The following is a 24,816-nucleotide window of genomic DNA, read 5'->3' as shown; positions in this document are numbered from 1 at the left end:
AATTACCAAGGCAACACAAACAATTACTAAGGCAAGACAAAGTAACCACTTTTTATTTGTCATATAATACAATATACAGTATAAATAAAAGACTATATAGAAAAACACATTTTACAACATTGAAAAATCCATAGTCTTTTCTGAGTGATCTGTGCCTTTTTATAATGCATCAGCAAATATAATATTTCATTACTTCAATTCTACAATAGAGTTTGACTGAAAATATGACATGATAAACAAAGGTAATAAAACCATGTATAAAGAAGAGCACTCAATGAACATGCCCTCTCGTGATGCTTCCAAGCCATCTGTCAATTACTGCATTATGTTGTAAACTGAGAGGTGAAAGCTGCATTCTTGGCCTCCACTAAGTGCTACAAAACCTTCATAAACCATCCAGAAATGTTGATCTCAATATAAAAAAAAACTGTTGGCTTGAAAAGTACTTTCAGATCATTAAGTTCATCATTGGTACATTACAAAAATATATATAGTCTATTTGTAGCCATAGCCCTGGTGGTATCCATCCTGGTATCCGTGTTCATATCCATGCTGGTGGTATCCGTACCCTCCATACTCATCCTCTGGGCAGCGCATGCCCAAAGACTGCTGGATGGCCATTTCCTGTCTGCGCAACTGCATAGAATCCACCAGGTCATAGATGATGGCCATAGACCACATGGGCGAGGGGTACCATGACTTTACATTGCCGTCCTTTCCCACCAAGAGCATAGAAAAGTACTCAGGGCTGATCTGGAAATAGTTCCTCATGTCTTTCACTAGAGTGCCTGACAGGCTCTCACGCTCCACTGTGGCTGTGCCTGGACAAAAGGCAGAAATGCACTTTATGTTCTTCCCATTAGACAGTCTGGCTTTTACATGACTTTTAAATGCTGGCCTTGAGTCACACTAGCTTAGCACTATAACCCTATTTAAGTGGAGCTAGATTTTTTTTCTGAGATCATTAAATGCTCCTTTCAGTGCTTTCTTTTACACCAGGTTCACTTCAGAATCCCTTATTATAGGTCCATGTTGTAAATTTCGTTAGGGCATTTACAATTTACTTCTACCCTAGGTAAAATGTAAATGTTATATTCATAAATAAGCTTAGATTAAAAAAATAATAATAACCCATTGAAGTTAGACAAAAACTGACTTCTCAATTAATGAAGCTTCCATACGGTAGAAATGTAGAAAAATTAAGCTGTTTTAAAGGTGGGCTTCTACATATAAGTGAGGAGGGAAAGTCTGAGTAAAAGACGCCAGTGTTTGCAGAAATAGAGGTGCTATGTTTGACTAAGCGGCTCTGTGTTTACCATAGACATGCCTCACCTGCACTCACATACACATTGCTATATGAGGAAGTTCTACTCACCATTGATAGGATAGAGCTCCAAAACTCCACCCATGTCCAGAGCCTCTGTTCCAACCAGCTTCAGGATGGCGATGTGCCTCAAACCTGGAGTAATCACAATATTATAACATATGATGTATACTGTATGAATCAGGTTTTATTGTAAATATATTTCAATACAGATTATATAAAAACTCTAAACTCATATAAAAACTAATTCAGAAGCAAATCAAGTCAAGCAGGTCAATACATGCAATATATAATCACTATTTCTTGGTTAAATATTGGAAGTAAAGAAAATACTATAAAGTAAGGTAAGGATCTAAAACTAGCTTGCTTGCAGATAATGCATGCTGATTCACCCTTGTGTCTATTATTTTGCATTGTTTCATATTAAACTATACAATTATCTAAATTCTAAATCTCTGTGTTTATATACTACTGATATATTTTGCAATCCTACATGACATTCACCATCCAATGAGTATTTAAAAGTAACCCCACAGGAATAAGAAAATGCTGACTCCTTGTTACCTATCCACTTGTGCTTTTCTTAAAGTTATTGCATTCCAGTGTTTATTATTGAATCCCTCTTAGCACTGGTTTCTAGGTAAAGCAGGCAGAACTTGGAGGTCCAACAAATCCATCCAACAAGCTGTTTCCTCTGAGGTGAGAAAACCCACTTTAAACACACAAGAGCTTATGCTTTTCTTATGAAGCCAAGTGATGAATAATGACATCAAACATCTCAAGTCTTCAGCCCAGTCAGCAGCAGCAGCAGCAGCAGCAGGAGAAGCAGCAGGGCAGCCAAAAGAAACAGACATGAGGAGAAGGAGCTCACCAAACTGACTCAAAAGGATAAAGCACACTATTGTCTTTTTAAGTGAATTATAACAATATACTACTATTAGCCAAGTTTAATTACACAAATCAAACTGGACTAGGGAAAACACAGGCTAAGGCAAAAAGTATCAAATGAAATATTGCAGACAACTATTTGAGAATGTTCTGATTTTAAAAAGTTTAGTCCATTTAATAATAGTGCACTAAACCCTGTTATGAAATGAAAATGTAGAATCATATTATATCATTTCTAATAAATATTCATTTTCTGACATGAAAATGGTTCCACAGTAGGCTATTACTTATGCTCAGTGAAAAAGTCCAACTTTTAACCCTGTCTCCATGTATAGTGTGTCAGAGCTAATACCTGATATTATTGGTGCATTTGATAGGACTCACCCAGATTACAGGCCTGGCTGGACAGAGCGTACAGCTGCTGCTGGTAGGACCACTCTTCATCGCTGGGGGCCGAGATGATGAAGAGTCGGCGTCTCCAGCGGAACCTTCAATCAGACCAAATTTCAGCCTGGCTTTTTTAAACTGCACTTTCGGAGACTGCAGTGAAAGCAGCTCTCTCCACAGACCAGCACTTTAGTGATTGCACGCTAACATGTTCCCATACTATTACTGCCAAGAGATGACAACCCCGAATTATGGTCAAAAACGTGCTACATCTGCGAACTGAGATCAGGGGCTGGAATTCTGATCTCCATGGTAACAGAGGTTCAGGCGTCTCAGGGAAACTATGTGGCTGCAGCGATTTAGCCTTTAGGAGCTGGGTTTGGGGTGTGCACAATATCTATAGACAGAACAGTCGAAAGTTTCTCAAATCTGCCAAAACATACTGAGTTGTGGTTTGTTGATTACTAAGACAAGGAACAGATGCTTGATATAAACAGATTGAACCTAATGGGACCACCCAAAGTGACTGAGTGAGATTTAAAAAAAAAACATTTCATCAAGGTGTTTGTTGATATTTTCAAACTGGGCCATATACATTCATTATAAATTAGTGTTTTTGTGTGATTGTGTGAGTGTTGTTGTTGTTGTTGTTTTAAGAAAGGACAAACAGAGACAGTCACTGACCAATAGTAAGAGATAAACAAAAAAATAAAGTGCAGTTTCAGCAAATAGTAACAACTCAATAAACCCAAAAAGTCTTCATTTGTTGTGACTTTTTTAAGCTGCTCTTGTTTTCCATCATGGTTTATGTTAGTGAACAAGTCGTGTGGTGATTTGAAACATTTCACTTTTTTATTTTTTTATTTTTTAATAAATCTACTAGATGTGACCAATTTGTCTCCACTTTGTTTTAAAATTCACATGTTTAGTGCACATACCTGGAGAGGAAGTTCTCCAGTGAACGGGGTTTGTCCTCTTTCTTACAGGCCACTCCGTCTCTCTTCTGCTGCTCCATCTCTCTGATCCGAGTCGAGAATGTGTCAATGTAACTGAACACAGCCTTCATAGCAATAGGGACTTCATAGGTTTGCTGGGGGAAAAAAACACATCTTATTCTAGTTACACGGCCCATGTTGATTTGAATTGTGCTGCCGCAGAATCACATCAATATGACGGTGGAGAAATCTGGATTTTGCTCAAAGGCTGTGAAATATTTGGGCAGTGCTGTAACAGATAGGATTTTGAGCATGTCTTTCATTTGTTTTGCTGTATTTTTGATAACACCGCAAGCACAAATCCAATTTCAAAGCCCAGTCTCTATACTCAAGCCATGTTTTGTACTTCTGAGAATCATGTACACAGAAATAAACAAGCTCTAGTTACGTACATGTATTGGTACACATGTATATTTCCCAAGTCTCTACATAAACTGTATAGATAAAAGGACACAGTTAACCCGTTGGCAGCCGTGTTCCAAATAGGAAGTGTTCATGGGGGCTCTTCCGGCTCTACCAACTTCAGGCTCCAAATTACTTTACACTGAAAAACAGTAACCCCTCTCTCTGTAACAGCTGTAAAGAGCCTCATCGTTTTGGTCTTAAAATGTTTGTATTAACCAGCTCTACATGATCCTGGTGTTTTTATTAATAAATTCCTATTGCTAATATAGAACTCGGCTTCAAATTCATTCCTATAACTGCATACTGAGCTTCATTTCACTGGAGCCGGATGCTGTGGGTGACGTCACACTCCTTTAGTCCACTTCCTTATACAGTCTATGGTTCAATAGCACTTGCTGTTTCATACTTCACAAGTTACCCTTTGATGGTTGGACAAGGCTGCTAACTCCAAACCACCTTGAACCAAAAATACTAACAGTAAAAGCAACAATTTCCCTTTACGCAACTAAAATAATTGATTACATATAGTTGGATGTTGTAGCCATAACTCCAAGTTTACCACAGTCAGCAAGACATGAACAGTGAGCTCTTTAACAAATCTGCCCCAGAACAGCTCTCTGGTTTACTCTGGCACACACACACTCAGCTGTTTGGCCAATCTCCTGTTGAAGTGAATCGTTGTTTTCATCAAGGCACCCACATGGGATAAAAGTGGCAGGTAGTTGGTCGGCCTTTAAATAGCTGTCCAGACAAGTCAAACATTAAACAGGGAAAGTATTTGGACTCTGTAATTGTACCACATTTATAGTGTGGTGTCTCATCTACTGTCCACTGCCAATGAAGTGAGATGTATCATCAGGTAGTTTTAGTGCTGCTATAATCATGTCTCATAACAACATTAGGATACGAAGAACATGGAGGTGCAGCATGTGATTTTATCAAATTAGAGGTGTTATTATTGTTAAAGGCCCTATATTACACAGCATAGATTGGTGTGAGATTTAAGCCATGTTATAATGCTGTTACTGCATCAAAACATACCTGCAGTTGTGTTTTGTTTCATTCACCCATGTTTGAGTAATCCTTTATTATTACTCATCATATTATTACAGCTCCAAAGCTCTAAATGCTCTGTTCCACCTTGAGATGTCATGAAGCTATAGTTTAAGTTAACAGTTACCTTTAACTGTTTGCTCAGCAGAGATTGACAATTTGCATCGCTGAAATCATCCAAATGATTCTAGTGAAGGTGTATGGTAAAACAATGGAGCACTTCCTGTATTACCACATACCATCACAAGCTGAAACAGTGTGAGTATTTTCTATTGTTTCCTTGTTTTTGACAAGGAAACAACTTTATAACATGGATCAGAGAATAGTTTAATATGGGTCCTTTAAAGGATATTTTTTAAATACATGCATTCTTCTTTTGAGTGGGGTTGCCCCTCCAAAGATCTGACCTGTATCTTGGCCTGAGGGCATCCCTGTTTGTCTCCATGCATGGATAATCTTACTGCCATAAAGTGGGACATTCCAGGCAAGAGACAAGCAAGTGGTGGACCAGAAAAGTGACAAAGTGAACCTTTAAATGACTTGTGACAGAGCAATAATCTGGATTTGAGTAGTTTTGACTCATTGAGTTTCACTGGATTTGAAGACATTTCTGATTGGTTAACAAACAGTTCAGCTTGAATAAAGAAAGTAAGTTTGCAATTTTCTTAAATAAACTGACTTGTAATAAGAAGTAATGTAATGAAACAAGCACTAATAATTTACAATTTATAACAATTTAGGTCTATCAAGTAAAAACTTGTCAAAACAAAATGAATTCAAGAGATATTTTGACTTATCTAGACATTATTGCTTGCACTGTACCTAGTAAATGTAGTGTAAATGTTGTACCTTGACTCTCATGTCAGTGTCAGTGAGGATCATGTAGAAGTCCTCGTACATCATGCTGAACTCTCTCCTCAGCTCAGTGATCAGCTCCTGGTTCACCAGGTCCTCCTGACGCAGGCCTTTCATCGGTTTGTCATTGTCTGAAAAATATACAAATGAAATGGGAAGGAACATTAACACATTTTCTGCTTGAACTTGGACCACTCGGGTGTAACAACACAACCTATAATTAAATATTATATAACTATAATAAACCCTTTCTTTAATTTTGTCTATTTAGTGCTTGTATTCAACCATTTGAAATACAAGATTGTTTCTACAACTAGCACTCACATCGCTTTAGAAGGCTGACATTGCATGCTGATTCTAAAACCCTCACTTGAAAATAAATAAAGAGCTGCTAACATGTAACATTCAGATGAATTTCTGGGGTGTATTTTCTTTTGACATGTTTGTTTAAGACTTTTCTGACTGTAAATAGGAAACAGAGAGAATAAACCAGGGGCCTTCTTGCTGTGAGTGTAAGCCACAGTGCAGCCTTTTTAGTGGTTACCAAAATGATTTGGAGAGTGATGAAGATCTAACATGATGTTAACAGCTGTGTAACTGTAAGTATTTCAGTGTTATTTATACTCTGTTTAACTCTTTTGAAGCGGCCACTATCCATCACAAAACTCAGAATAAATTGAACTAGTTACAATAAAATTGCAGCTGACATCTCAAAAAGCTATGATGTCAGCTCAAACCGAGGGAGGGGATGCTGTAGAATAATCATTTATTTGTACACATTCACTTAAACTGGGCCTTGGGCTGGAACGTGAGGGTGGGACACATGACCTCACTAAAACAGCATTTTCCAATATTTCCATCTGAATAAAACCACTTACAGACTAAAGTCCTTGTTTTCCAAGCATCAACACTCAATTAACTTGAATTAACATCAATGGGTAATGATGACACAATAAAGTTGGATATGTCAGTGACCATAAACCTTATAATTCACAGTACTGTCAGAATGAAGTGTCTCCGTGTTGTGCAAGTGTGAGTGCTGGTATTTCTCCCTCCCCCTGCTCTGATACATGTGGGAGTTTGTGTAAACACTACTGTATTTAGACAGGTCCTGCGCGACTCCACATGAAAATATTTAAAAGATTGTTTTCCAAGTATTTGGTAACCTCAGTACTACTACTACTACTACTAGTGTATTTGTAGTAGTAGTCATAGCAGTAGTAGTAGTAGTCGTAGCAGCAGTAGTAGTAATAGTAGTAGTAGTAGTATTGGTTGTAGTGAAAGTAATAACAGTAGGATAGTGAATTTGATGCCTTTGTTAAATAATAAAGAAACTGAGCAAACTAATTTAAAATTTTGACAACCTCTTGATGATAATTACATGCATACACTTACTTATATGAGACCTGAAGTCTTTTTGTCCAAAATATGACTTATATGAGATGTCTTTTATACCAAAGTCGGTGAGTCTAGTATTACCTGCAGTAAACTTTCCACATCAGGACTGTGGTTTTGGCTAAGTGAGACTGCACTGTATATTTAGAACATTTTCTTGGACCAGAGACGGAGGAGAAAAGCATCTGACATGATGTGAAAGGAAGATAAAACAAGAATAGAACACAAACGTGGCAGATGACAGTTTGACAAAAGAGGTTGAGTGTGTTGTTTTTTTTCTTTTTTTGATTGCATTGTTCAGTAGCCAAAAGATAATGTTTTTTTCTGAGGCAGATCTACATAGCATCAATCTACAATAACTTTTCCAACACAGTGTATACAAATTCAAAAGGACTGGACTACATGATGATAAAAATTGAATTGTGGTCTAATCCCCTGACAACATGCTAATTTGTTTATATTGTTGCTGATAATGTTATTCAATGCTTTTCTTTTTAATGCTCAGAGACACTTTTCCTCACTCAGTCCTCCTATTGGTCATTCGTCATGCTGCTCTGAGTGAGTGACAGGTGGATTCACCCAATCACTGTGAAGTGTGAGCTTTCAGAAGCAGCACATGGTCACCTCTTAATGGGCCCATATTACACAAAAATGACTCATCACTAGAGCTCATACCTCATCAAAAAACATACCTGGAGTTGTGTTTTGTTTCATTCACACATGTATGAGTTATCCTTTATTATTAGGCTGTCTGCATTCCCAAAGCTGAAAATGCTCTGCCTCACCTTGTGATGTCATGTATAGGTACTTTTCAAGTTACCCTTTACCTTCATTGGCATTTCCAGGGCTGGAATCATCAAAATGTTTCTAGTGAAGGTACATTAAGTTTTAAAACACAGTTGAGTACGTTCTGCATTACGGCTTGACATCACAAGGTCAAACAGACTGCTGAGAGAAGAACTCAGGCTAAATGTGTAGGTTTGTGCGTTAAACATGTGTGAATGAAAGAAAACACAACTCCAGGTTTTTAATGAGGAAACAACTATAATATAGATAAAAAGTAATGTAATGTGGGCCCTGTAAAAATAAACTGAGGATACCAGATTTACATGAACTTTGATCAAACTGAACTTGTATCATGGCCCTAACACAATTGTAGTGTTAATTCTTTGGCATATTGTCCTTCTTTTTGCTATATTTTTATTATTAGTCTCTAAATTTGCCTCCATAACTCTACAACATTATACAAAACATAACTTTTTACATACCTAGCTGGTAGTGGTCAATCTTCATGGTAGAGTTTGTGAAAGTGCCAAAGATTGTGATAATTGAGACTTTCCTGATGGCCATTTCACACACAGACTCCAGGTATTCGTCCCTTTGTTGGACATACATACTGTTGTCTTCACTGGGCGTTGTGATGAGCTGAAGGAGCAGAGACACAGCTTTGCGTTAACCTGCAAAAGACAAGTCAAACTCCCCGGCCTGCCCATACCACCACTGTGATAAGAATCTATAGCAGCTGGACCAGAGACACACAGTCTGTTAGCATGCTGCTCTGATGCCCCAAATGAGGCTGCCTGACATAGTTTGAGAAGAAAGATTTTTGGCACCATGGCCAAATTCATTTGTTTAATTGTTGTCAAATGTACATGTAGCTGAACAGTCTTGTTACCGTTCCAGATGTTTCCTGACCTTTCATTCGAAGAAGAAAGTCTAACAAACAAATCAAGTTGATTGCCTTCCTGGGTTTCACATTTTACAGTGAATCTTAAGGAAGTATTGAAAGGTAACGTGTTCCTTTAGGCATCTATCACACGTGTTTTTGATAAGGGAAACCAGGGCAAACACAGATACAAGCACCAAACAAATTCAAAATTTTCCAACTAAAATGTAAAATTATACACGTGTTGATATAAACAAATTATATCTAAACATTACTGATGAGATTTATTTTTTTTTGATGAGAAGTAATTATTATCAAATTTAGAGTATGTTTTCTCCTTTTGTATTCAAGCAACTTAAAGGTGCATTGTGTAACTTTTCCCATGGGGGGTCTGCTACCTATAATTATACTACTTATACTTATAGTACTACATCGCTATGGAGATGTCTGTCTTCATGGAGACAAGCAGATGACACCACCTGGTCAGAACTATGGAGAGGCTACCACACACAGTTTTTCAAGGTATTTAATTAGGAATAAAATCACCTGTATTTGAATAAATCCTACATGGATAGATTTAATGCCATACTGTGAAACATCTCAGTGACAGACCCTACCAGAAAAGTTACATAATGCACATTTAACTGTTAATTTCACTTTCATAAATCATATTTCTGTTAACAGTACTTTGTTGTGCATAGATTTTCTGCATAGTTTCACCTCTCACTACTGATATATTATCCCTCACTCATCTTGTGTATGTATAATCTGTCGAAACATTTTCCACATTTGCAGAGTTATAAACCAAAGGCCGAGTGGTTGAAGTGCTGTGCTGTTATGTCACGCTCTTACCAGCAGCCTTCTCCTGTTCTCAAAGTAATCCAGGAACGTGGCCAGAGAGCCCTTCGGCGGGGGCGTAGGTCTCTTTGTCATCTTTGGATATTCATCTATTTCAGGATACTTTGACAGCTTCTTTCCGTTTTTCTTGCCTCCACTCTTGCCCTCCTTCCCTCCTCTCCTCTCTGATTTCTTGGCAGCCTTGTCAGTCCTCTTCTTCTTCTTGTCAGCTTTATCTTGCTTTACTTTGACTCTTTTGATGGGGCTGGTTTCAGAGAGAGTTTCCTCAAGGTCACTGTCCGTTGGCCGGCTGGGTTCAAACCTGTCTTCATACTCATTGGTTAAGACCTAGGAAGAGATAAGAAAGCTTGAAAGATAGGTTTCTTTTATGAATGTACGTTTTACTACAGGATAAATAACTAAATGAATAGTGAACAGTTTTCTTATCTCTACACTAACCACACTAGACCGGCATGTGATCTATCCACAATTAATCTGCAAAAATAAAAATGTCTTAAATGAAAATACTGTTGAGTAATTTGCCATTCAACACCAAATTGTAACGTATTGTGACGTAAAAAGTTATCAAGTAAACATTTATAGTAATTGGACCCACATAATTCTATAACCTTGAAGTATTGTGAAATAAAAAATACATATATATTACTGATTTTATTATTATATATTTTTTTTTTTATAATTTCAGTATTTTATGCTAGTATTGGCTTAAACATTAACCACACAAACAGAAATCTGGCATGTTGGTAGGTTGTTGTTGTTGTAATTTATGTTAAGAGAGAGAAATAGTTGATTGGATTAAGCCGTTGTTTTGAATCCACAATTTTACATCAAGCTGTAACAATGATGGTTAATACAAATGTGCCGCCAATACAGGTTTCGTAATCTATGTACCTTTTCTGTTGGCATTTTCTTCTTGTTTGGCTTGACCCTTGTTGGTTTATGCAGAGATGGCACCTGCTTACGCCCATGAGGGTCTCTGTTGTCTGTGCGGTTGTCTCCTGCTGGGGTAGTCCTGGTCCTGTCTCTCCTGATGTAGTATTCTTCAGGGTCTGAGGTGGTCCGGGGCAGAGGGAGCCAGAGCGCAGTGGTGTGAGCTCTGGTGGTCCTCTGCGTAGTCGTGGTGGTGGGTCGTCTTGTAGTAGTTGTGGTCCGTCTGGTTGTAGTAGTAGTAGTAGCTCTTGTTGTAGTAGTAGTAGTCGCTTTAGTAGTCGTAGTAGTAGCTTTAGTAGTAGTAGTAGTTGGTCTTGTAGTAGTAGTCGCTTTGGTAGTTGTGGTGGTGGGGCGTGGGGTTGTCATGGTGACGGTAGTTGTGGTCGTAGTTGATGTTGGTTTTCTCCGTCTTGGCGGTTTTCTGTCTTCTGGAGTATCAACAGCTAAATACAACCAAAACAAATAAAAGTGTGCACATTTTAAAGCAGATATAATCCCTTGCCCATACCATTGTAGATATCAGATTAAATTTATACTTATAATGCCTTCACTTTCAATTAATTATTTAGTGTAGAAAAAAATATGCTGGTAAAAAAAGCCAAAAATCAACACCATTTTAGAAATGGTCAGGTGTGTTACTCAGTGAATACAGGTTTTAAGAGTGTTTATTTAAGAAGAAGTTATTGTAAATCCTATTCAATAAACCTGAGTCTTTTGTACCTGTGAATGTGCCCTGCTCCACTTGGCCCTCGACTCCAGCTCCTTTACACTTCTGGACAAATCCTTTCTGTCTCATCTTCTCCAGTCTCCGCACTGGTGACTGGTCGATCACCTCGTACACAGCCTCCAGTCTCACAGGGTATGGGTACCTCTCCTCCACCTGCAGAGTCTTCCTCAGCAGCACCATCCCAAATTTACCTGCACACACACAAACACACACACACACACACACACGTGGAAATCATTGTGGAAAAACACAGGCCTAATATTACAAAGATATTTTTAATCATTAAGAAGCAATAGCAAAGTTCGAAGCAAGGCACAGAATGCAGGGTACTTTAACCAATCAGGGTAGACTGGACATCTAAGATGGGCGGAGCTAACATCACTCATGCTTTAACCTTTATACGGTAATCAATAAGTGAACAGTAGGCTACTTATAGTCAGTAGTGAGACAATAAAGGCAGTGTAAGGAAAGGTCCATCTGGATGCCCTACATGAACTGTAAAAAAAATAATAATAAAATAAAATTGCCCAAATATAAAATATTCAACTTTTCCCCCCAAAATGCCACGATTTAAACGGACCTGGTACTCAGTGAAAACATGCTTTACCTTTCTCCATTTTGAGGAAGCTCATGAGCCTGGGGATGAGCGCAGTGTCCAGCGGCTCCTCTATGACCTTGCCCTCCGTTGTGATCCTCCGTACTTTGCCTCCCAACTCTCCTTCCTGATGAAACATGACGATTTGATGCACGTGCCGCTCCGCCAGCTCACAATACACGTCCGGTTTGAGGAGTGACATCATCAGGCGATAATACCCGTCTGACTCGTGGGGTGCAGTGATCACAAGCACCCTGTTCTTACCAGCGAAACTGGCCAGCAGGTTTGGGGAGCCCGCTCCGCTGGGCATGCGGGCCACTCTAGACCTGGCCTCATCTTGGAGCATGCCGCTCCTTGGCACCGTTCTTCTAAACACAGGGGCCCCTTCATCAGCCTGAACATCATCCACTATACTGGGGCTCTGGTCTGAGGGGTCAGAGGGAAACCTGGGGCGCGCTCGCCCAGTCACACGCTCCTTATTGTTAAAGGCACTCGCTAAACGTCCTTGTCTCGCTCGTCTAGAGAGCTGAACACGGTGAGGGTGCGTTGGCTTATCAGTGAGCCCTGTCCAGCTCAGTGCATATAAAAGCATCAAACTCAACACAAAGGACCTGTGCATTCTGTAAGTAGTTCAAGTACTCACTGTAAAAAATTATGATCCGGGATAGACCCGTAAATCCTGACGCGTCTTAGCGCATTGGAAGGAATTCAATCCAGATGACGCCACACATGAGAAGTGTTCTGACGAAAAGACATTCAACCCTCTCAATAGTGTTTATTACACAAACTGATTAGATAAAAAATGATGCGTAAAGATCCAAAACCTTCATGGCAGAAACGTCTAATTAGAAGTTCAATCCCAGAAGATCATGGCAATTTAATAATCCACTTTGATTTTCCCTCAAAAAAGTTGTTAGAATAACAAAATGCACAAAACAACTTTTCATGAGTCAGCTATCTTTCATTCTCCTTTTGCGCGCATTGGAGCACGAGAATCTTCCAGACAATGTAGCCCAACTAACGTCCAGTTATTTATTTTCCCTGAAGTCGACATACAACGAAAAATGTGTTGATTCGGCCCTGTTCAAAAAAGAAAAACAGAAGAGCGCACAGGAGGCTTTCCCAGAAACACAACCTCAGCGTCCGGACAGTTGGCGACGCAATGGCAGGCCGTGCCCCAGGACTGCGTCTGCCAAAGGGTCTGCCAGAGCTACTCCCCCTTTCACCACGGATGACTCTGCAGCAAAGCCTCTGGTCCTCCAGCTGCGCACCGTAATCAATCACATAAGTACAGCAGACTCGAGAGAAGTTTGAAACATGGAGCTGAGTAACTGAATCTGCCCCCCGCTGGCCGCTGAAGAATCACCATCAGGCTCAGTGTCAAGTTCCTCCTCAACACAGATACGCCCCCGGGCTTATCCCCATCCCTCACTACTCACTGCATATCATCTTTTAGCTCCAGGAAAAGGAACGGTTTTAAAATAAACACTCCACTTTTGGAAAAGAACAACATCTTTATGTGGCTAAATATTTTGAGGTGTATAGCAAAAGTCTTTCTCCTGATCTTTTTATGCAAAGTTTTCACTTCGATTTTCCAAGTTCAGCTTGTAATTACAGTTGAACTGAAGAAAAGTGAACTTGTGGGTTGAAACCACATCCACTCTGAAGAGGAAAACACACATGGTACACTACAGTCATTGTGTGAAGAACAGTGATGCCAGTTACTACAGATAAAAAGAGTGGTTTCAATGTCTTGCCCATGGATACAACATCTGAGCTCAAATGCACTTCCCAAAACACGTCATTTGAAAACAATTAATATGCAACACCAGATGTCTGTTTTGAAATTGTGTCACAAAGATTGATTGCATAACCTACACATAGTATTCAGTACAGCCTAGTTGAGAGAATTTGCTCATTAGTGATGGAATAATATAGTATAGCACTAAAATAAATTCAGCTTTTAAAAACACTGTTAGACAAAGAGGAGGCCTACTGTAACCCTTTGACTCTGATCTGTTTTACCAGTGAATTTCTGTATATATTAACATGGTTTGATAATTGGCAAAGGAGACAGGACAGGCTGATGCTTGGGAAGACAATGAGCTGCTGTATTAAGTCATATACAGTGAGGTTAAAACAGTTTAAAGGTCCTATATGACACAAAATTAACTCTAGTGAGCTTTAAACAACATTAGAATGTTGTTACCTCCTCAAAAACATACCTGGAGTTGTGTTTTGTTTCATTCATATATAATTCATTCATACATAATGCTTTATTATTAGTCTCTCTACATCTCCAAAGCTCTAAATGCTCTGTTGTGATGTCATGAAGTGGTAGTTTTCATGTTAACTGCTACCTTTCACCTTTTGGTCAGTAGAGATAGACAATTCCAGGTCTGAAATCATCCAAATGATTCTAATAAAGGTGTATGGAGATTAAAAGCACAGTGGAGCACTTCCTGTACTACCACATGACATCACAAGGTGGAACGGAATGTTTTCTGTTTGAAACAAAAAAACAACTCTGGGTGTTTGTGAACACAGTTTAATATGGGACCTTTAAGCATTTGTTCTCACAGTCCAGAATACCAAAAACACTAGGGGTCTCCAGTACATTTGACCAACACAAAATATATTTTTACAGTTGAGCCTAATACAAATACTCTTCATTGTTTTTTACTGTACCAGGGAAGGAAACTGCTTGAATCACCAGGAAACTGTAAAAAGTTCATTTTTTCCTGCACCACCCTTCTACTGTTAAACCAGTCTGTACCACATCACACACAGCGCCATCTGTGTCTCATATGTTCTCATCAAAGACCTTCAGCATGTCTGTAACTGTAGCACTGCAGATTGGACCTGAGATTTAGAGCTCAAAGAGTTGGGATAATCCTCAGATGTGCCATAAAACAGCTGCAGGTGTCTCAGGGATTGACCTGCCACCAGTAAAGAGATATGATTAGATGTGATGAGATCATCTGAGGTTAAATTGAGCCTATTATATTTGTATTAATCTGTTGAGAATTATAGTAAATTACTACTTTTACCACCAATCTGACTATCTGCACCATTGCCCCTCTGAATGCCACCAATCACTAATATGCAAAACACATTAGCAGTGGTGGAAAGTAAAAAAAATAAAAAATAATAACTAAATAAATAAATAAATAAATTAAAATAATAGGTATCTGTACTTTACTTTGGTAGATTTTAAAGTATCTGCACTTTCTACTCCACTACATTTTGAACAGGACTGAAAAGTAAATGTATTTTTTATTGTGTGAGACCTGCTGAAAAGTCTACAGGTTTATTTTTAACATGTTGTCTGAGCAAATAAAAGTATACAAAGAAAAACAATAAGGAAAAAACATTTTTCATCAGCATTATTCCACTAGTTTCTGCTGATCAAAATTCAGCACAATTCTTTATCAAAATCATTAGATTTGGATATTTGTTAGATCTGAATATCTGGACACAATACTGTTTACTCTTAAAGTACATTTTTAAGCAGGTAGTTTTATACTTTCACTTAAGGCTTTTTCATGTGATACTTTTACTTGAGTTTTTTTTTTTTTTTTTCTCCAGTGTGTGTACTTTTACTCAAGTAACAAAATTGAGTACCGTGCTTCCATGACTGATTACAAGGCAAGATTGGTGAAGTGTCTTGCCTAAAGGCCTTTCGTCAGATCAGTGCATATGGTAAAATACATTTGTTTTGTGATGTTGTCGCCTTTACTTCACGGTGACATCCTGACCCTAATGAAAGTTGTTGACACAGCACAATCCAGCTGAGGTTAACATTCATAAACAGTGTGACCTTTGACCCCCTCTTCTGACCCCAGCCTTTCCCTTTTGTGGGTGTCACCATGGTAACAAGTCATCAGAGATAGATGCATCCTATGCTACACACATTTTAAATTTTTTTTAAATAGAGCCCATATTATGCTGTTTTCTGATCTATGTTATAATGTTGTTTCTTCATCAAAAACATACCAGGAGTTGTGTTTTGCTTCATTCACATGACTTCAGCCCTGGAATTGCCAATCTCTACAGAACAAAAGGTAAAGGGTAGCTGTTAACAACTACCACTACATGACATCACAAGGTGGAACAGAGCATTTTGAGCTTTGGAGATGTAGACAGACTAGTAATGCAGGATTTCTCAAACATGTATGAATGAAACAAAACACATCTCCAGTTATGTTTTTGATGAGGTAACATTATAATATGGCTCAAACCTCACAAGAGTCAATTTTATGTAAAACAGGATCTTTGAGCAGTAATACTGACCTAAATGACATGGAAAAAGTGCTGACCCAAGTGAAGTTCTGTATTAGGCATCCAGATGTTTGTTTTTTTACATGCTTAGGTTTGCTATCCTCCTCCCATTCTCCACTTGAAAGAAACCATAATAAAATGCCATTCTAATATAGTCAGTGTGGTCTAATAATATTCATATGCCATTATTAGTGGATCTAGTGGTCTGGCTACACCTTTAACATTAAGGCTAACTCTTGACTTGTGTAATAATATGATCTGAATGTTTTCAATTAACTGGGTGACTAAAGAGAAAGGTAGTACAGAGATAGCTTTTACCAGGGTTGCAGATCATTTGAACACTGGTGATGGGACTATTGCCTCCTTTGTGTGATCTGACTCTTTTGGATCGGTTCATTTCCAAGAGCCGTTCAAAGGACTGGCTCTTTTTATGTTTATTTATATTGCAGAAGCCAATGTGAGGACTCATTTGATCTACAAACTAATCACAGAGAGAATTGACCAAAGCTCAGATCTGTTTAAAATGGTTCAAACTGAGTGGGAGTGTGTTTACACTTTGAAATTACGCATAATCTAAATAAAACGTTGCACTACAATAATAATATATAAAAACAGACTGTTATTATGATGCCACATATACATTTTATGCACAAAGGTCACTCTGCTTCTGTGCTTAGTTTTGTGTTGGTTCAGGCATAGACTGTGAAGTAATATATACAGTGTATGATTCAGGGTTAATTGGGATAAAAGTGCATACAAATTAGAAAGAAAAGATTTGGTTCTTTTAAAAAATAAGATCTGGTTCCAATCATTCACTTTAAAGAACCATTCAAAAGAGCCAAGTCATAATAAAAACTATGAATAGATTTTCTCATTTTTAATCAGAAGTTATGAACACACTGCCTGAGCAAATCCAGTATAACTCTGGCCTCATAAAAGCCTTTATTAAGATCTTTTAACAACATTCCCATTGAGTTGTGTTCTTAAATGAAGTTTCCTCTGTTAATTACCCCTAAGTGAGTTAAGTGCATTGGGTGGATATTTAAACCATTATACATGTCTGTAAACTGAGCCCGGACCCATAACCACCTCACCATGACTGGGTTTTACCAAGTCTATTCATGATGTCAATAGGCACTTTTTCCTTCAGGGGTAAACCATCACAGAGACACACGATGACTCAATGACCACATGAGCCGCCTGGACCACAGCCTCTCCAGTGACCCCAACACGTGCTATACTCATTACAGATAGTCCTACTAGCTTTCCATGTAATTCTGCACGCTTACAACCAGTAAATGGAATAATACATTTTATGAATGAACACAGTCTGTATAAAGAAGTGGACTAAGGATGTGTGACAGTCAAATGAAGCTCAAGAGGCTCGCAGTGATAGTAGTGATGAGGAGCTGAATTCCAAATTTAGAATAGGAATTTATTCATAGACAAACTGAAAAATTAAAACACAGGATCATGCAAAGAGGGGGTTACAAACATTTTAAGAACAAAATGAAAAGGCTCACTGTTACAGAGAGAGAAGTGACAATGTAAAGTCAATTGGACCCAGAGTCGATGGAGCCGGAAGCCCCATGAACACTTCCTAAGTCCGTTTATAAATACAGTCTATATGAATGAAGAAGAAATGCTTTTGATGGAGACTGACAAGGGTTTACAAGTTTGTTTAATCCAATCCAATCCCAATCCAATCCAACTTTATTTGTATAGCACATTTTATGAACAAGACAGTTTCCAAAGTGCTTCACATGGCAATGTAAAACATGTTACTTAAAAAAAAATAATCTGCAGAATTATATTTCAACCATGAGGAAACTATTAGAATCAATAAATAAAATAATAATAATATAATCCATGAACAAAAGTAATAAAATCAATACATAAAAGCATTACTGATAAAAATAAATAGATAAAAACAATAAATAAATAAATAACTTAAATAAATAAATAAATAAAAGACACAGAGAACCACACAACTCACTCAGTATTAAAAGTCAGAGAATAAAAGTGGGTCTTGAGACGAGACTTAAAACACTCCACTGTGGGGGCTATTCGGGCCCTGTCCCCCCTGGTTTTAAGCCTCGTTTTAGGCACCATGAGCTGGAGCTGGCCCTCGGACCTCAGAGAATTAAGAATTTAAGAATTAATTGATCCTTATACTCAGGTTTTGTTCTTTCACAGCAAATTGGCAAAACAGCTTAAAGAAATGTCAGTGAACATACAGGCAAATAATCTTAACGCAATTTATACAACTTTTTTCCACCTTGATTTCCACCTTGATTTTCATGTTCAAATAGTTTTCCCTCCTCATACCCACTCATAGTTGTATTTAGAGTGATTTGTACATGTTTGAATAACCTTCGCTATCCAATTTCATTCACTTAATTGCTAATACAAGTACAAAATTTGGCAGCTATCCATAATTCTGACAGTATGGTCTGGCAAAGCGGTGCTTGATGACATTTACTGAGACACTGGCTCCCATTGGGTTCTGCAGATTTGCTAACCTGCTGCAAGTCATCAGACAGTTTCTTTTATTAAGTCATTTTAGATTGATAAAATGTCCAAAATACAACTTAATGATCCTTGCGTGTCATTATACCTATAAAGCAGACAAAAACCACAATATCTTTAAGTGCTTTACCCAAGGACACAACATTATGCAGTAGTGGAAAACCAGATAAAGAGTCCAGATAAATTATTAGCAGGTAGAAATTTAGTACAAGCCACAAAGGGTCAGTAAAAAGAGCATATTTATCATTTTGGGTTTGGATTCCATATGTGAGATGGGAGGTTAAAACTCCCCTTTTATAATTCACAATCCACAGACTACTTTTTCATTTACAGCTTACCAAATGTATTCTTATCTATTTCATCAGCCATAAATAAACAAACCCAGCACAGAAAACTATAGATGGAGGCAGCTGTTGAAGAAGCTTTAATTGAAAACATAAGGTAAAACTTTGACACTGGCACACATCACACATGTTCGGAGTAGCGAGGGTGGAGACATGGTCAGTTGTAAGAAGCTCGATATCAGCCAAACAAAGCACATTCCTCATCACATTCATTTTAAATAACAGCTCAGGAATGCTGCCTTATCCTTGTACACTACAGTAACAATGTGCAAATCATTTCCATATGTACTTGTGCTTTAGCCTTGGGCAGGGGAAGCCACTGCATCTACTCTGAATGATTTTATAAGTAAATAAAGCTAAACACTAAAGTTTTAAAGTCAAGCTGTAAAATGGCTTCCCAATGGTTCCTGACACAATGGCAGTTTAGTTAATGCATTCAGCAGAATATATGTCCAACCATAAACTGACACATAAGTCACAGTATATAAGCATAAAGCATATAGACATGTCATTATTATTATTATTACAACTTTGCATAATTCATCACTTCAGTTCTGTTTCTGTATAATGAACTGCAGATTTCCACACAGATATAATGTAACATCTTGAACTTTGGCTACACGCTGCACTTATAAATGGTTCTGTTGCTGAACTCCCATCTAAACAAATCAGCCCACCTATACTATGGGGAAAATTATATTTAATCAGCCAATTTGTGAAATTAACAACGTGGACATTGCTGTAATGTTGGTAATCTTGTTCTCTTTATATTATTTTGTTCTTTTTGGGGGAAACTCTCTCAAAGTTTATATTGCATTATCACTACCCATATAAATGTGCCATCACAGCCGCCCTTAGGTCATCCTGACTGCTCCACCAAAGGCAATGTGGGTGAAGTGCCTTGCTAAAAAACACAACACTAGAGTGGGAATCAAACCAGTGCACATGAGACACACATCAGTCTTGAGTGTCTCCTCTCTACTTTTGTTAAAGAACTTTGGGTTACAAGATTGTTCTAGTCTTAAAAGTTGCACTGCAGTGTGAAAGATAAGGCCAGGGAGTGAGAGAAATCACAAAAAGCACGAAAAAAACTTGAGAAAGTATGCCTCCGAATTACTGCCACGGAACTACAACTCATCCATGCAGACAGTTCACAAAATAAGACTTGATGCACATTTTCACATACTTGTAGCATTCAGTTATTTCACTTTATGTATTTAAAGGTGCAGTATGTAACTTTTCTGTGGTCTCCATGGAGATGTTACTCCTTTTCCTGAAATGTTCCACAGTATGCCAATAAACTATCTCCATGGAGACAAGCAGGCGACACACGGCCAATTTACAGGAGGTGAAGTGGAATACATGTAGACAGATAAGTTAATGCAACACTGTCTAGCATACCAAGTCGATAATATCTCCTTGGAGACAAGTAGGTGATGGAACCCAACCAGAAAAGTTACATAATGCACCTTTAATTTTTCACCTTGAACAGCTACCTTTTGCCTATAGTTCACTCAAAATTGGCAATTCTCAGACTGAAATGATCCAAATTATTCTGGTGAAGGTTTATGGAGTAAACACAACTCCAAGTATGTTTCTGATGAGGAAACATTATAATATAGAACAGAGAACAGTGTAATAAGGGCCATTCATTTTAATTAGTTGTTTTCAATTTTGTTACTAATTTTTGATATTTGATAATACAAGCGTACATTGTTAGATGTGCACTAATCTTGTTACTCAATCAGTCTGTGAAGGTTATGTCACTCACAGTGTATTGTGCGGCAGAGTGCAGTGAAGTCTTTCCAGGACACGATACTGTCCCAGCCCCTGACACAACAGTCCCTTTGTGAGCGCTCAGGCAGACAGTCTGAGCTGGACACTGTTGACATTTCACAGAGACATCATCGGCTTGGCTATGAGGAGGCACAGCACTTCAAAGCGTCGCTACATAGGCTGACGAGTTTTCCACACAATTACACGCATCAAAACACCCACTGTTCTAGTCCAAATAGTGCCAGAAGTGCCAAGATCTGAGCTAGCAGTTTGTTTGGGTGAGAAGGAGCAGGGTTTGACTAAATGACTTTTCAGAGTTGGACTTTTTTGTACTGATAGATTGTGGATACAGCGGTCTAGCTGTCGAAGACACAATAAACAGTCTATTATTCCCTCTATGAAACTAAACTGGTCTTGGTCGATACAGACAAGGGAGCCCCAAAGTGACCCAATCCAAAAAGTGTAGATCAGCTGACAATAACAACAATATTTGAATACGATTGTTCAGTTCATTCAACTTCAACACAAACAACAACACATATGTCTACGTTAGCATGGCAAAAATAAATGGACCACTGAGAGATAACACAGATGTTTGTCAACTTATTTTGCCCGATTAAATCCCAGATCAAATCCACTGCAGTGCTTAAAGTCAGAACAGATGTTGGCATTTTGGCTCTGTTTAATTATGTTGTTCTTCAACAGGAAGTATTAAAGATGTTATCGAACAAGTGATTGAAACTACATAGAGATAGCTCATAAGTAGCTATGGCCCCCTGTCCTCTGAGAAAATCATTCCTAAAAAGAACAAAGCTCTGTTAAAGAATTATTAAGAGAAATAGTGGAGATAATCGATCTTCTGAGACTCATATCACAGCGAAGGGTCAAGCCTGACACACAGCTGTTTTGGTGGGAGAGCCTTTTAACACGCCATAACATAGAAGTAAGCAATAAACAACAAGAAGTATTATGCAGTTTTAATGCAGAACACAGAACACCACAAGGTCCTAAATATTTGTCATTTCAGTATTTTAAATGGAGCGAGTTCCTACGAATCTCCCCAGAGCAGTTAAGCATTAAAGCAAATTTGTGCACAGCAGTTACTCATTGGAATTCTCTCTGACCGGGATATAAAAGTTGTATTTTTTCTTGTAGAGGGTCTGAGACCTTTTTGTCTCCATGGAGATGTTAATGCTCTGCCTGGAATGTTTCACAGCATGGCATTAAACCTATTTATTTGCAGCTGTTATTACTGCTAAAGTCTGCAGTGAAAAACATGCATTCGTACTGTGAGTGGGTTCGTCTTTCCACAAATCTGACATGTAACTTGGCCTGACTGAGTCCCAGCTTTTCTCCAACATCACCATGAGAGTAGTGACATAGTGTACCAAGCCATCAGAGTAGTTAAATAGTGTACCTTTAAGTCAAGTAGTAACATTTTAACAGTAACATTGTCTTAGTGTAAAATGTATGAAAACAGAGTCCATCTTAAACGTGTCCACGTACTGTATAAAGTAAAAGTTAGTGAACTGAGTCATGTCCTGCTGTGAGAACTTTTCAAAGGAACTCTCTTTTGGGAGTGGGCTGAGGAATTTCACCTTCTCTGTTAGTATCATAAGGAACTCCCCTGACCCAAACAATCACACACAGGGGACAGGCCTCTGTTTTTCTCATTCCTCTGACCTCAATCTGAAACAGGTATGTGTAACTGTGCACTGTAACTCTTCACATGTACATCTTTATTCTAGTGAAGTTAAAAGGGTTCAAACAGATATTTAAAGGTCCTATATTAAACAAGATGGACTCTTGTGAGCTTTAAGACATGTTAGAATGTTGCTGAAAACATGCCTGGAGTTCTGTTTTGTTTTATTCACAGATTGGAATAAATATGGATTATTAGTCTACATCTTCAAAACTTAACATGCTCTGTTCCACCTTGTGATGTCATAAAGTATTAACAGCTACCTTAGCCTTGGTACTGCCAGGGCTCAAATTATACAAATGAATCTAGTGAAGGGATATAGAGTTTAAAAACACAGTGGAGCACTTCTTGTATTACCCAGTGACATCACAAGGTGGAGCAGAGTGTTTTCTGTGTGTGAGAAGAACTTTAAATATGCAGGATTTGTGTGTTAAACATGTGTGCATGAAACAAAACACAACTCCTGCAATGTCTTCGATGAGTAAACATTATAACTTGCATCAGAAAATAGAATACGGGCCCTTTAATGTGATATGATCAGAACACACAAGGAAACACAATATATTAGAAACAAGATGGAAACTACTATTACTCAAAAGATCACGTTTTGGCACCAGTGATGTCAAGAAGATGGCTTTAACAGATTTGGTGAGCATTATCTCAAGAATCCCTGTCCCATGAGATGACCCCACTGTTTCAGACCTGAGTCAGACCTCCTCCTGGACTTTCCAGTGACATCACACAGATTAGGCCTACATTTTATAGCGTTTATAGGCTCTTATATAGGCATGTTGAACAATGTAGTATCAATTTGTCTTTTCTAGAGATTAAGGGCCAGAAAGTGTTATAAAAAGATGATCCCATGTTGTTTTATATACAAACATGTGGCTTCCAACATCTGTCTCGCTGGATCACATTCCCAAGGCAGCGGATTCACTGCTGCAAATCATTAAACCATAAGAACACATGATACTCAAGAGCAAGTGTTATGGATAAGAACTATCGAGGATTTTGAGCAATGGTACTAACTAAAAGAAATGATGGTTTATTAAATTATTCAAACTATATTATATGATATAGCTCTGTATTTTTTTTTAATACAGATTGATAAAGTAGGCTACTGAAGAAGGAAAGCGGTGAAGTAACCTGCGTCTAACCACGTCGACTCACGTGCGCTCACCTGCGTAACCGCTGGAGTCCCGGCGCAGAGGAGAACCACGGCGCTGGGCTTTGAAGGTTGTTTACTTTTCGCAGACATAATCACCACAGGAATGCAGGTCAGAACGAATCTAAAATACATCTGTGAAAGGTCAGTGAAAAACAAAGCTAACTTTTTTGTGTTTTCTTCTGTGAGACAAGCATTTTTTCCCCCTTAGCCTATTTGATATTACAAACAAAAATACGCATGTTGCAATGATGGTTTGAATTTGCACGTTTTCACAATAATGAGCCCCAGTGTTGTTTGTGCAATGTCGCCCTCTGTCGATCTTTATCCCAAAGCACAACTTTTACAATCTTGCCCCTTTGCGGTTAAAAGTTTCCGTTTCCCAAAATGTCCCGCTCTCTGTCCGCAGCCTGCCTCCTTTTGGTCACCCTGAAAAAAAAAAAAAAAAAAGACTCGGATCGTTTTGACAGCTGTGACTCTCTGCGGACACAAGGGGGAGCTGTAAGTCCAGTTATTTTCATGTAACCTTGAGTGACCCCTCTGTAACTGATTTTGACAGGAAGCTCATAAATTCGGCAGATAGAAGTATTCAAATGTAATATTATCGTGCTTATTTCAGATAAATAATCTTAGAAAGCTCAATTTAGTTCAATTAGACTCATCATGTCAGACTGGAAAATAATAAGATGCTGTAATAAGTGCAGTAATAATATCTATATATACAAAAACTAGTACAGAAAGACAATTAAGCAAAATACGCACATACATTTTTACATTAATTAGGATTTACAATTAATTATAAAAACATAGACCTGCTATATGCCAGTTTAATTTGTGTATGCTACTATTAGGACCTCTTTTTTTTTTTTTTTTTTTTAATTAAGCAGCCACATTAAAAAATGCTTTAATAGTTTTGTAATTAATTCATTTTGCTGACAATC

General features: G+C 38.1%; 1 protein-coding gene across 2 annotated transcripts; it reads right to left on the bottom strand.

Moving 5' to 3' along the window:
* Window positions 1–36: 36 nt before the first annotated feature.
* On the bottom strand, window positions 37–24,113 carry ccdc80 (coiled-coil domain containing 80). 2 transcript variants are annotated; one of them, XM_055152950.1, is made up of 10 exons: window positions 23,891–24,113; window positions 11,477–11,674; window positions 10,718–11,199; window positions 9,821–10,153; window positions 8,571–8,727; window positions 5,902–6,038; window positions 3,538–3,689; window positions 2,597–2,700; window positions 1,376–1,459; window positions 37–821 (listed from the first exon to the last, which is right to left on the bottom strand). In XM_055152950.1, the coding sequence occupies exons 2-10, from the start codon at window positions 11,661–11,663 to the stop codon at window positions 496–498; spliced, it is 1,962 nt and encodes a 653-aa protein (XP_055008925.1). In that variant the 5' UTR covers window positions 11,664–11,674; window positions 23,891–24,113; the 3' UTR covers window positions 37–495. The 2 variants fall into 2 exon arrangements, with proteins under 2 accessions (XP_055008925.1, XP_055008918.1); XM_055152943.1 differs by lacking the exon at window positions 23,891–24,113 and adding an exon at window positions 12,091–13,837.
* Window positions 24,114–24,816: the final 703 nt, after the last annotated feature.

The sequence above is a fragment of the Boleophthalmus pectinirostris genome, unplaced genomic scaffold, assembly GCF_026225935.1.
Source record: "Boleophthalmus pectinirostris isolate CB_2022bp ecotype Guang Dong unplaced genomic scaffold, ASM2622593v1 HiC_scaffold_1, whole genome shotgun sequence".
Lineage (NCBI taxonomy): Eukaryota > Metazoa > Chordata > Actinopteri > Gobiiformes > Gobiidae > Boleophthalmus > Boleophthalmus pectinirostris.
The sequence above is the reverse complement of the archived record's forward strand: the minus strand, read 5'-3'. Positions and strand labels throughout refer to the sequence as shown.